Consider the following 14159-nt stretch of genomic DNA (forward strand, 5'->3'; position numbering starts at 1 on the left):
CCAAAAAAATCTAGCAGCAACGTCGGTAAGTACAGAAATTCTGCAGCGAACATCCTTAAGAGAAAAAATCAGAGCATCAGTGCTAGACATGATAGTTCTTCTGAAAGGTGGATTATAATTTTTAAAATATGCTGAAGAAAAAGTAAAGACCTAAGGTAACTTTACAATACATTATTTAAGGAGAGGAAAGCAGGTTAAAATAAAATGAACACTAGGGGAGGCAACATAGATTGAAGAGGGCTAATTAACTCTGAATGATAGGGTTAAACATTAATTTTAACTGTACTTTTCTGTGTTTTCCAATTTGTCCATAAGATAAATGTACTAGCTGGATTATCAAGGAAAAATTGCTAAGAAAATGAGTAATTTGTTTATACAGCATGTGTTCAAAGGTAATATTTGCCGACATGTCTATATAACAAGAAAATCTAAAGTACAAGATCATTTCACTGTCTCAGAACATAACCAAAGACAGCTCACCCGATCACATCCAGATTGGTTCAATTGGTACCAAATCCAGGAAGCAAATCCATTAACTACACCATATGACTCAAGAATGAAGAACAAAAGTCCAATTGGGGGCATGCCTAAACTAGATCATTTTCTAGTCCAGAAAAAACCCTTGAGTCTAAAAGAGTATGTACAGTAGGGAAACTATAGGTTTCATCTTTAACCAGTTGAGAAAGCTAAACAGAATGTCATTTGAATACACTTAAAAAAAAAAATCTGTCACAATACTTACCAATGTCTTACAAGAGTATAAACTGTACTCGCCTACCTTCAATCCATTCACTATAAGCTGTCACAGAGAACTTCTGACCATCCACAGTATAAAATTCTCTTTGGGCAAGAGCCTTTCCTCCACTACTATGATTCTCATAGTTTCTCACAGATTCATTGCAAGAAGTACTTCCACCATCAATGACACCAACCAAAGCCCAAGCTTGCCTAGAAGGAAAATAAGCAGGTGCATTTGATTATTTGTCATGGTACTGACCAAATTCCCCAATACAGATGTTATGACAGGTGCTGTTAATTCATTTTTTCATTTTTGTCAATCCCTCCACCTCTTTTTTCATATGTGGTTGCAAGTCCAAACTTGGCTGAAATAACTGACATCACAGAAGGAAATGCACCTGAATTTTAAATCCTTGTTTGTCCAGCTCTGTAACAGGTGAAACACTGATGACTATGACTTCAGCTAATCACTAACTTCCTTCCTCAATGCATACCCATTTCATTCCTATATCATTCTGGGCAGAAACCCATTTCTTTTTAAATGATTATTACCTGCTCTCTTTTCCACTATCCTCTCTGCTATGTTCTCAAACCTAGCTGCATAATAGAATCACATGGAGCTTTAGGAATATATCCATGCTTAGACCCAGCCCACACTGATGCAAACAACATCTCTACAGGTGGGGCCTGGCATTAGTCTGTTTTTAAAGTTCCCCAGATGCCACGATTGTGCAGCCACACTGGAGAACCACTGAGTTAGAGCAGTGGTTCTCAAACTTTGTAGGCATCAGAATCATCTTGTTAAATCAGATTGCTGGGCCCCACCTTCTGACTGTTTGAGGCGGGGCCACAGAATTTGCATTTATGACAAATTCCCAAGTGATGCTGATGCTGCTGGTCTGGGAACCACACTGAGAACCTCTGAGTCACAGGTCAGAGGTTAGAGCCGTAGGTATCAACCTTAACTGCACAAATTGCAGGGGGGGGGCGTGTCCTAGCCTTCAGAGATCCTGAGGTAAATCATGTAGGGTGGGCCCTGGGCGTGGGATTTTTTTAAGATCTCATGTATGCAAACAAGGCTGAGCACCACTGGATTATTGGTTTCTTAATATTCTTAAATTAAAACTGTAGAATCACTCTCCAATAGATTTAAAATTTTACATGCTTTATATCTATTTGTTGAAAGCAGTATGTTTGAAAAACACCATTTTATTTCTGTGATACTGTGATAAACATCCCAGGGACTTTGCTCAAGCTTGTGGCAAAATAAATCAAAAAAAAAAGAAAGAACAAAGATAAAAAGTCAGAAAATTTGCCTTAAGACTCCAGGTTTAAAACATGAAAAGAAAAATGTCAACTTCCTACTGTAGAAAAAAAAAAGCCAAATGTAATCTATGCTAGACAGATGGCTGGATACTCACAGATGAAAGTTAATCAGAGCATGCCTACAACCTTACAAATTCTACACCCACCCCTGCGTGGATTAGCTACTCTTTGGCCGACTGTGCTTTATAGCTCTATTTATATTCCTTGATACAGCAGAAAGAATCAAACGAAGAATGTCTCCATTTATTATCTCCTGTGTGAGAGGGAAGAGGAAGAATATCAGAGACTTCCTTTATTTACCAGAACTGCCTCAGCAACTATAAAACAATGTTCTATTCTATTGATATTATCTCCAAAACACTCCTACTTCCCTCCTCCACTTGAGGAAAATTTCAGCGTGCCAGAACATTATCTTCAAAGGGGCATGTTTATGTACCCTGGAGATAATGTCAATGCAATGGAATGTTGGCAAAGGATCACAACTCTAATTCCTCCAACAAATCAGCAGCAATATTTCTAAATTCTAAAGGGAATTTAGAAACAGTAGGGAGAGGAACCCAAAAAGAGTCAAACAAAATATTCATAGCTAATGAACACACAAAACCTAGAACAATAATGACATAAAGTTGTAATCTCCGGTATTACTGGATAGTGAAACAAAGTAGGTGTCTGACTTTGAACAGACCACACTTCCATTCATAGGTCTATAAATTATAGAAATATGTGCACATGAGCATGAAGGGATGGATAAAAGAACACTCAGAGAAGCACATTTTATGAGAGGTCCGAACTGGACAACCACCCAGGTGTCCAGCAGTAAATACACTGTGCTATAGTCATACAATAGTAAATAAACAACGATGAAAATAAGCCACCCTGCATGCACCAACATAAACGACACTCAATAACGAGATTGAGCAAAGAAGCCAGACACAAAATATAACATATCGTCTGCTTCCATTTATATGAAGTTCAAAGACAGGCAAACCTGAACTTTAGTGTTCTCCACAAATCCAGGGGAGTGGTTTACCTCTGGTGAACAGAGGGAGTGGTCAGTGAACAGGATGGGATAGGATGGGGGCTTCCAGGACACTGGCAACGTTCTCTTTCTTGAACTGGGTGGTCGCTACCCCGATATCACATGGTGATAAGTCATTAAACTCTATATTCTTGTTTTTAGCACTTTTCTGTATATGTATAATATTTAATTAAACCACCACCACCACCACCCCAAAAAAAACCACCTCTAAGCCCTCCTTCTCTACAGCCTACACAGTATACTCCTAAACTTCCCTCGGGCTTCTCACCTTTGGGGAGCCTCCAAGGCTCCTTCTATTTGCACTCCCATCATACCCTGTAGCTGCACTAAGTTTCTCACTGTATGATCCCCTTCTACTTAGGTCTCTGTTTATCCACCAGGTTAAAAGAGGACTCTGAGACAGTGTCCTTTCATCTAAGCATCTATGGGTCCCCGGCGCTTAGAATCCCCTAAGTATTCCCTGGGTGAGTAAAAAGCATTTTAAGAACATTACAGATGCTTTTTCTTCACTAATTTTTGTCTTCTTAACTTTCTCTACAATTTCTATAGATAATATTCCATTCCAACACTGACCAAAGAAAAAATAATAACTAGACCAAGCAACCATCAAAGGAAAAAAATAATAACTAGATCATTTCAACATGGGAGTTTTGAAGTCCTTTTACTTTTCACTGCAGATATTCCCTGACTTTATTGTGAACAGTAAGCAGAATTAAAACTTGTTTTTTTTTTTTTAATTAAATGTTGAGCCAGCTGCTTCCCCAGAACCCAGAACTGCATTAGGAAATCATGATTAACTAGACTATGGCACAAGAACACAAGAATAAACTGTAGGGATGAATCGTACTATCTGGATGAACCTCGTAGCCCTCCAACTTGTGCTTCCTCACATGTGCCAGGGCCCCAGAGGCCTGTGCCCATCAAACAAGCAGACTCAAATTAAAGGATTCAAAAAAAAAAAAAAGAAAGAAAAAGAAAGAAAGAAAAAGAAAATTGTGCATGTTCCACCCCTCCTCAATCTTTTCAGACAACTTTTCCACCTTAGCACGGAATTGGGCCCTAACCTTTCAACTCATAAGGTACCTCCAATTAGCCTGAGTTTCATATGATCTTCAGAAGATAATAAAAGAAGGAAGTCAATCTCCTTAAACTGCCTGATTGCTTTCAGTACGTTTCTGTTCTTAATTTTTCACAAGCCCAACGCTAAGGTTCACAAAGTGCTTCATAAACCAAAGCCAAGAAAAGAACTTTGTAAACAGTCTTCTGTCCTCCAGTTCAAAGCAAGAGGCAACGAGACTTCCAAATGGTAGTGGCCATTCTGGTCCCTGAAGTCAGACTGTGAAGTATTTTGTTTCTTTCTCCATCCCGCTCTCCTCTCACACAGACACAGACGCTAATACATAGCAGGAAGGAAAGTAAAGAGATATGTATGCCCACCTGTAGCCCAGTCCTTGGATCAGCTTACTTCCCAGCCGGTCCTGGATCATTTGTATGGTTCCTTGTAAGAGGCTTTTGACTGCTGAATCTCCAACAGCTATGGCAACAATCCGTCCTGGATCCTGGTCTCTCAGGAATTTCTGAAGTCGCCTACTTTCATTGTGGTATTCGTGCGTATCAAACCTCTCGATTTCCAAAATTTTGGCTGTGTCTTGGTCAATGATCCTCACATTGAGGCCCCTAGAAAAGTCCTTTTCAAAGGCATGGGAGCCAAAGGTCAAGCCTGAGGAATTCAGAGTTCTCACCAACAGCGTCCACGATGCCTTCTGTGCCCCATGTAATTCCAGTGTCCCACCGGCTTCCACACCAATAAATTTTTTGCCAAATGTTGGCATACTTTCACCTTCATCTGACTTGCCATACAAGGCAATTGTCGCTTTGGATTTATAGCGGCAATTTTCTGCTCCAATATGAAGCGCCCCACCATCCTTGATCAGGATGTAACGAGTCCTCAAAGTAATATTTCTGGATCCATCTTTATCGTCCCCAAATACAAGCAGTCCTGCAGGGAATAACACTAAGTAAGCCAACTTCTGAAACATCTTTCTGAGGTACAGAGAAATAAATTTCATCTTAAGAGGGGAAAAAAGCACTTCCGCAGTTAAGTTGGGACAAAGAATTTATTAGAAGTCTGCTTAGAAAATTGAACCTGTTTTCAAAACATATTAAAGGAAGAAATGGAGAGTTCATACCTCAACACCCTAAAGATGCCCATGTGTATGAATTTCAATCCATTCACTTTAAAGGTACATCATTTCTAGAAAAATATGTAAGACTCTACAAATCCGAATCTCATTTTCACATACGTTAACCCACATTAACTCTCTCATCACTGTTCATAGTTGTAACAAAGATTTAGCTATGAGAGATGACCTTCTGGAACTATTTCCTTTTCTATAAATCAAGGGTCTTGACTTGAGTGATTTCTACGGCCCTTCCAGCTCTTGAATTCTACCGTTCTACCTTAGGAACTTTTCCTGTCTCCATGGTTAGAGTGACACCACATCCTAAAAGCTAAGAATAGTTTTCTACATAAAGAACATCAAACGTTGCCCTGCAATAAAGAGCAACCTTGCTGTTCCCATAGACAGGGACTGCTACTTACCTCCATCCTTAATGACTATAGAGTTCACCGTGGCATCTGAGGTCAGGCGGAACATATCTCCCTCCTTGATAACAACTTGTTTTGCAGAATCTTGTCCTGGATCCCAGTTCCTGAGACGGGGGTTTTGATCTGGGCAATTCTCTATAAAACAATGCAATGTCGATATCCCATTAACCAACAATACGCAAAAATACCTTTAGCCAAATCCAAGTACTACCATCATTTATTGCAACCTGCAAGTAATGGGCTGACATATTTTAATTTCCTTCCATAAGGATGGAAATTCCATCCATCCCACCAGGCAGAGATGTGTCAAATCCTTTACTTCCTCAACGCATAAAAAAGGTTTCACCACAGGGCTTCCCTGGTGGTGCAGTGGTCAAGAGTCCGCCTGCCGATGCAGGGGACACGGGCTCGTGTCCCGGTCCGGGAAGATCCCACATGCCGCGGAGCGGCTGGGCCCGTGAGCCATGGCCGCTGGGCCTGCGCGTCCGGAGGCTGTGCTCCGCGGCGGGAGAGACCACAACAGTGAGAGACCCGCGTACCGCCAAAAAAAAAAAAGGTTTCACCACAAAACCAAGTCGCTATCCACTAGTTTGGGTCAGAGTCCACAAGGTGAAAACAGAGTTCGCCTGAACTATCTACTCTGGAAATAAATCAACAGTAAGAGGCAAAACTCTGAATTGTTCTTGGACCCACTGTAGAAAGCCGTTTTAGAAGAGAAACTATGTTCACAACACACTGATAAATAAAAAATAGAAATTGCTAACCAATATGTATATCAGGTCTTCCCAGGTTCCTTCCTATGCACAGTGAATCATAAAGTAGGTGATAATAGCAATTCTTTCATTCCAAAGGCAGCCGCTGATAAACATCACTATCTTCAGACATATACACTTTCCCAACAAAGCTTCAAGAGGCAAATGGCCAAAGACATGACTTCTTATTTTCAGAGATGAGGAAACAGCAGATTAGAGAAGCCAAACCCTAGATTCTTAGCAAGTTGAGTGATATGGAAGTTCCCCTTTAAGAAATGAGGTTTACTTTCCTTGTAGCGTTTCTTTACTAGAGTTAGAATTTTCCTCTTGAGGGACTTCCCTGGTGGTATAGTGGGTAACACTTCGTGCTCCCAAAGCAGGAGGACCGGGTTCGATCCCTAGTAGGGAAACTAGATCCCACATGCATGCCACAACTTAAGAAGTCCGCATGCAACTAAGGCCTGGCACAGCCGAAATAAATAAATAAATATTTTTTTTTAAAAACAGATGTGTATAGTGTACATAATATGTTAGTAACGTGTAAGATATGTTAAAAAAAAAAAAAGGACTTCCCTGGTGGCACAGTGGTTAAGAATCCACCTGCCAATGTAGGGGACACGGGTTTGAGCCCTGGTCCAGGAAGATCCCACATGCCGCGGAGCAACTAAATCCGTGTGCCACAACTACTGAGCCTGCACTCTAGAGCCTGTGAGCCACAACTACTGAGCCCATGCACCACAACTACTGAAGCCCGCGCGCTGCAACTACTGAAGCCCACGCGCCTAGAGACCGTGCTCCACAACGAGAAACCACGGCAACGAGAAGCCTGCTCACCCCAACGAAGAGTAGCCCCCACTCACCGCAGCTAGAGAAAGCTCACATGCAGCAACAAAGACCCAACGCAGCCAAAAATAAATTAATTAATCTTAAAAAATAAAATAAAAAATAAATGGAGTGTTTACAAAAAAAGAATTTGCCTCTTGAATAGATGATGATGAAAACATAAAAGTATTTTGCATTGCCACAGCTATTTAATGCATGAGACATTTAGTTTCTGATATAATTTGGAAGAAAAGTGAGGAAAAAAAAATCACACCAATTTTGACCAACTAATGACCAGGTAGTTATTGAGGATCAATTTGTCCACTCTGGACTAGATAGTGTAAAATTTATAAAGTATATAATTTATAAAATTTAGAATGAGCTCACAGCCCTCAGAGCATATAACCTAGCTTGGGAGAAAAAGCCGCCATGTATGAAATAATACTGAACAATGTGGTAGTTACTTTAGATGAAAAAGAGCTCAGAGAAAGGAGGGGTGGGGCTAGAGTAACTGAGGCAGCTTCAATGGAGCAGATGACACTAGACATAGATCCTCAAAGGGTGGATAGTATTTAAATAAGAGGAGCATGAAGGGGAGATAAGAATACTAGTGATGCAAATATCCCTTACTATCCAAGTCCATTTGGTTGCTCATTTAGAGTAGCAAGATACAGCCTATATTTAAACTAAGCCAAGATAAGAATGGACAGGATATGCTTGCAAATCATATGAAGGTGGAAGGTGTATGTTGGGGGATAATATGAGAAAAAGTAGAGACACTGGGTACATCACAAAGATATAATTTTTTATAGGAAGAAAACTGTGATTCCTCATTTTGAACTTGCACACCACTAATGCAAGCATCTATTTCTAAGCATTCATGTTGGCTCACGCTTTCTCTTTGAGGTGATAATAACCACTACAGTTAAAATTAGTCCCACTAGTTAAGACCTTGGCAATTATTTCATGGAATTAGTTTTTCTCCTAGCAGTTTCATAATCATTGATATTTAATTCTGATAAATCAATGATCATCACTATTATACTAAGAATAATCCTTAAACTTTTATTCCCATCGGAGAAACAAAAATCATCTTGAATTCGTTCTGACTTAATACTGAGGATTTCTTGAGCTTTTCTTCTACCTCCCTCTCTACCCATAAAACATTTAGCTGGAATGCTCCATGATATCATAAGCAAATGTAGGTCCCAGGTAACAAGCACTGTACCCAGCTACAGAAGGAAATCCAGAAGGAATCTAAGTCTCAAAAGATCTAGAGCCTACTATAATAGTTATATAATTCCTCTTAATTGTTTATAATTATTCCCCAGGAAAGCATGCTTCATTAGAAATTTTTTATCACCAAAACTTCCAGTCTGTTTTTTTCCAGTAAACTACACTTAATGAGAAAATATATAGTCTGCAGAAAGCATCAAAAAACTAGCTTAGCTAGTCCCACTTTCTCAGCTACCCATCTGTTGAGCAGTGGATGCATTATCAAAGTTACATAACAGCAATAACCACAGTGAGGCTGATCCTGAAATATTTCAGCATACCAGATCTTTCCACTGATATTCTGCCCTTACACTGCCAAAATGTGAAACTGAACGATGTTGATTCAAGGAACCACATCAGCAATTCAATGTCTTAGCTAGAATATGAAAACATCAATTAAAGCCACAGATTTCAGCTCTGATTTTCCAAAATCTAGCATCCCTTTACTGAAGATTACTTGGAAAGAATGAATCAACAGCAGTAAATTTGGTTATTTCTCTGGAGAAAAGGGGAAAGAAAGTCAATGCTACGTGCAATGGAAAGCAATGTTGCAAGTTCTTTATGTGGTCTACTGGCTTGGCCAACAAAGGTGTTGAATGAACATCTCTCTTACTTTAGGTCTATTTTCTTAGAAGTATTGACATTACCTCCTCCCAAAACCTTAAAGTCTATAAGACCCCTAAATCACCCATGAAAACTAAATAAACTAATATTTCTAAGTCTTATAACTGGTAAAATGCTTCTCAAACATTATACCCATTTAAGGAGGCACTAATTCAACAAAAATCTGTTGCAGACTATAAAAAAAAAATGCAGACCAGTATGGTACCAATCCAGTGGCCTGGTCTGCTTTTTCCACAGTGCTGAGCCCTTTGATTTTCGGAGAGACAGATAGGGTATATTATGAGGCCATTCTTCATTGTTACTATATTGAGGCTAACTGACAATAAACTTTTCAAAATCATTCAAAGTACTGCTATATTACCAACTTGAAAAGCAAAGGCCATTTAAGAAATTAAAATCTCCCTAAATGATGTTTAACTATGAAGACAAGTGTATCAGAACTTATACCTACTAATGGATCTTCTTAAGGATATGCTTTGTTCCTCAAAAATATTGGAAGCTTCTCTTTTGGAGCTGTCTCCTCAACTGGTTTCAAATGGCAGAACACAAAACTTACCACTTTCACTTATTTTTCAATTAAATATACTTTATCACTGCATTTAGTAATTTTTATTACTAAAAACTTGTGTCAGTCTGAAAATCATACCTACCAAAAAAGATGAAATTGTGCTACCACAGGATTTCAAAAAAGACTCTTAAAATTACTATTTTGAAAAGAAATGCTCCAAGAAAGTCTTGAGCCCTGGGACAAAGTGGGAAAATGGAAAGGAAGAGCAATCCTTTAATTTTGTCATTTCCAGTGGATTCCTTTAACAATTGCTCTCATTCATAAGAAGATACACCTCATATTATCTAATTATATATTAGTAAGCTAGAGCCAAGTTAAAATAACAAAAGACTTTTCAGAATTTATTCTACTTCTTCCTTCCCTTCTTTCTTCTCCTAGAATGGGTTCTGTATGCACACATACGCACTTACCATCTGGAGCATATTTTGAGGATATTCCTAAAATGACTGCAAGTGCAACAAAAAATGAAAAACTAGTAATAGCAAAGCAAATGAAAGTATTTTTGTGCCTCTTCTGCTTTCGGCTTTCTCTCTGGGCTTGTTGTTCCTCAGATGAGAAAGCAAAGGTGGCCCGGGCTTCCGGTCTGGTAGAGGTAAATTTGGCTGAAGCTTGGCTCTTTGGAGGAGGAGGGGGACGCAGTGGGACAACCTTCCCTGGAACATAGCCAGATGAGCGATGGCTGTTTCCATTCTGAGGTTGCAGGAAAGCAGGGGAGTGGCCCCTGGAGTTAGTGGCATGCATGATATACTGTCACTGTGAAAAGAAAAGAAAATTAAGGCTCAGAAATGTGAGAATTGTAATGGCTTTTTTTTTAGTATTGTGGTAAAATATACATAACATGAAGCTTACCATTTTAACCATTTTTAAGTAAAATCAGTGGCATTAAGCACATTCACAATGTTGTACAACCATTACAACCATCCATTTCCACAACATTTGCATCATCCCAAACAGAAACTCTATAGCCATTAAGCAATAACATTCCCCACTTCGCTCCAGTCCCTGGTAACCACTGTAATGACTTTTTGAAAATATCAAGTCAGCTTACATCCTGGTATAATAAACTATGTCAACAATCACCTCCACTAATCGTCTTCTAATGCCATGGCTCTTCCACCCTGCACATTATAATCACCCACTAACGTTAATGTCCAGTGCCACACTCCCAAAATTAAGTCAGGAGCCCAGCATCTGTATCTTTTAAATGCCCCCCAAGTGACAGTAATGAGCATCTAGTTTGAGAGCCACTGTTCTGTGGCAACTGTTCTCAATTGTGCATAAGAATCACCAGGGAATCTTGTTAAAAATGTAGATTCCCAGGCTTTCCACCCCAGTGATTCTGGCTCAATTGGTGGAAAGAGTGCCCTGGAGTTCACATTTTTAAAATGTACCTTGGTGACACTGAAGCAGGTGGTCACACCTTGAGTATCATTACTGTAAATCTCTTCAAATTGAAGTTAGAGTCCATGTGTCATATGAGAACCATAAGGTGGCCCTAACAAGTTGCAGGAGGCAAGCATGCATGTTTAGGTGTCTAATTTTTCCACAAAATTTATCTCCTTGTAAAGCAACTGAACTATTTTTAACCATGTTATCACTTAACAGACTGTGAATTCATTTAATGAGAAAGTCTATATTATTCCTTTAAATCCTCAAATTTTGTTTTAAAAATAGTAGCATTCAAAGATTATGGTTAAGATGATTTTAAAAAATAGCTAACAAAAAAAATAAAATAAAATAAAAAATAAAAAAAATAAAAAATAGCTAACATTCATAGAGCACTTTACTGCCAGGCCCTGTCCTAAACACCTTAAGTGTGTTAACTCATCTAATACGTTTAATTTGTCGTATTCATCTAACACGACACATCTATGGGTAGGTGTCATTATCCCCATTTTACATATGAGAAAACTGAGGACTAGAAAAGTTGATTCGCTAGTTTACAGAGAACCAGGACTTGAACCCAAGAATTTTGAATCTAGAGTTCAGGCTCTTAACAGTTACACTCATGTGTCTTCCAAAACAATTGAGAGGCAATAATTTCAAAGAATCAATTCTGCAAGGGTATAACAAGAACTGTGTTGAGTCTGAAAGGGCACCTTAATATTCTCAGAACTTCTTCATGCAGAAGTTTACCAGACTCTACATGATTCTTTCTTATCTAAGAGAAGCTGACATACACACAAAACGGCAGTCCTTTTTACTTTCTATATTCTTTATAGTAAGCATTTACCAGTTTTCGAATAAAAGAATAAGTTTTGAATGAAACCTTACTCTGTAACTTTGCCAAGTTAAAGAAAGAGAGGAAGGCTAGGAGGTAGGGAGGGAGAAAAAGAGAAAGAATGGAAGGAGGGAGGGAGGGAGGGAAGGAGGGAGGGAGGGAAAGAAGCGCTGCCATTTAATGTTCTTATTGCAGCAACTGTGAATAAATAAGAAACATGATGTTCATTACTTCCCTTCCTTAACAACTGCAACATCTCAGAGTCACCTGACTTCATTCAATACTCTTATAATTAATCCCACTCACCTTCTGCCAAAACAACAAAAAAGGGTACTTCCAAGCTACTCTAAATTACAGCAAATCCATTAAACACAAAATGTGGCCATTAAAGAAGCCACAAATAAGTGTTCCCAGGACCCAAACGACCTGGAAATTAATGGGGACAGAAAGGGAATCTAATCAGGAATTGATGCTGATTTTACATGGGGCAAAGAACTTTCTCAGAGTGTGTCTGTCAAAAACACTTGCTTTGTGGGGTTTGATTTCTGAACAAAAGTAATTATTTAGATGAAGCTTAAGCTCTATGACAAAGGGAGAACAACATGATCGAAGGTGCTGTTGAAGAAACTGCTGTATGTGTCAAGCAGCCGACCAAAATAATAGATACATCCTGCTGGAACAAATGAGAGAGTATGACAAAGACCCCTTTATGATCATCTATCAAGGAAGAAAGGACTAAACTAGATACTCTTGAGTGCCAGGCTCACCAGGGTGAGAGGGGAATCAGACTATAATCTCCTCTGAAAGGGAGTAGAAATCTTTTGTTTGAAGCTGAAATCACTTGATACTTTATTGTTTCAGGGTGAGAAAGGTTGTTATTACTTAACAGCCTGGAGGCCCCTTTTGTGGGAGATAATGTCTCCAGATGTACCCAAAGCAACAGAAAAAAAGGCAATGAGAGCCTAAATGAAGTCACCATCCCACTGGGAAAAATATTTGTCTTCACATTCACAAAATGGTATCCTAACATGAAAATTCAGATGGTGTCTACCACAAACTCACATGACCAATAAATCAATGGTAATCATGGTATGTTTTCCCCAGGACCCTTCTGCAAAACTGTATATATTTTTTTCCTACATATTATGAGTCCATTAGCTCTATTTTACTGAAAAACATGTAAATACATAAGCAACAAATACAATCATTATTTTCCTAAGTAACACATTATTGAAACTATGTTAGAATAAATTTACAAGAAAATAATAATATGCAGATTTTCCTCGCAATTTATTACAATTTTTTAATAAGACACAAATACACTGTTTTAGGATTTCACTTTACATTTAAGAGCTTGCTTTAGTAGTATTATAAATCAATTACTTTAAAATATATTGATTGCTAACTAGATTTCAATTATTCATGGGAAAAAATTGTCATTTCACTCATTCAATAAGCAATTGCGAGCTCTTACTGTCATTAGAGAATTGTGGTAGGGACTATGGGGGATAAAGATAAAAGATATACAGCATCCCCAAGAAATGCAATTCCTAAATTCAATTTTATTATTTATTTATTTTTGATTATTCCAAGTATTTATTTTAACAGCATTTGTGTCAATGAAATAGTATAAAAAGTTAAACAATATTATACATAGAGTCCTAAATTCAATTTTAAATCACTTGCTTGAAGGAAGAGTGAAATTGACCAAGGAAATATCATGAAATACTGTGATAGGTTCCCAGGCTGTTCAGTCCATAAGGTTGTTACTACTGGTAGCATTAGTTTGAACATTAGTTTATGTTCCCAAGAACAACGGAGAAACCTAATAGAGGAAGAAAGAGGATGAAGAGTTTCCCCTGGCTTTCAAGCTTTATTCAAGGCTAGCATTAGGTGTCATTTTAAAATTTTTACTACAGATGGAAGTTTTTACTTAATATACTGTTAATTTGTTTATATCACCTGTCATTTTTAAAAGGGCTGTATTTCTAGTGGAAATCACATAGTATACAGAAGGAACACACCAGTATTTTAAGATATATTTTAAGAGTTATTTTGGACTGTGCTAAACCCCTGAACACAAACAATCCAAAATGAGGAATAACCCAAGTCATTCATATCAAATTTGGAAATACACTCTACAAAGCTTCTGGAGCACAATTTTTGGTATTTAGATGTTCCTTAGA

At 38.3% G+C, this 14159-nt stretch overlaps 1 protein-coding gene across 5 annotated transcripts in view; it reads right to left on the minus strand.

Annotated features, from left to right (window-relative positions):
- CEMIP2 (cell migration inducing hyaluronidase 2) overlaps positions 1–14159 on the minus strand; it is a 79944-nt gene that overhangs the window by 52432 nt on the left and 13353 nt on the right. For 3 of the 5 annotated variants that reach the window (XM_029202764.1, XM_029202763.1, XM_029202766.1), the window contains exons 2-5: positions 10163–10505; positions 5706–5846; positions 4541–5102; positions 779–948 (exon numbers count right to left, since the gene is read on the minus strand). In XM_029202764.1, the coding sequence (XP_029058597.1) occupies positions 779–948; positions 4541–5102; positions 5706–5846; positions 10163–10493 (1204 nt within the window). In that variant the 5' untranslated portion in view covers positions 10494–10505. The remainder of the gene's footprint in view (positions 1–778; positions 949–4540; positions 5103–5705; positions 5847–10162; positions 10506–14159) is intronic. The other 2 variants (XM_029202768.1, XM_029202767.1) reach the window with 1 other exon arrangement.

The sequence above is a fragment of the Monodon monoceros genome, unplaced genomic scaffold, assembly GCF_005190385.1.
Source record: "Monodon monoceros isolate NGI ecotype Baffin Bay Population unplaced genomic scaffold, NGI_Narwhal_1 Super_Scaffold_5, whole genome shotgun sequence".
In the NCBI taxonomy this organism is placed as follows: domain Eukaryota; kingdom Metazoa; phylum Chordata; class Mammalia; order Artiodactyla; family Monodontidae; genus Monodon; species Monodon monoceros.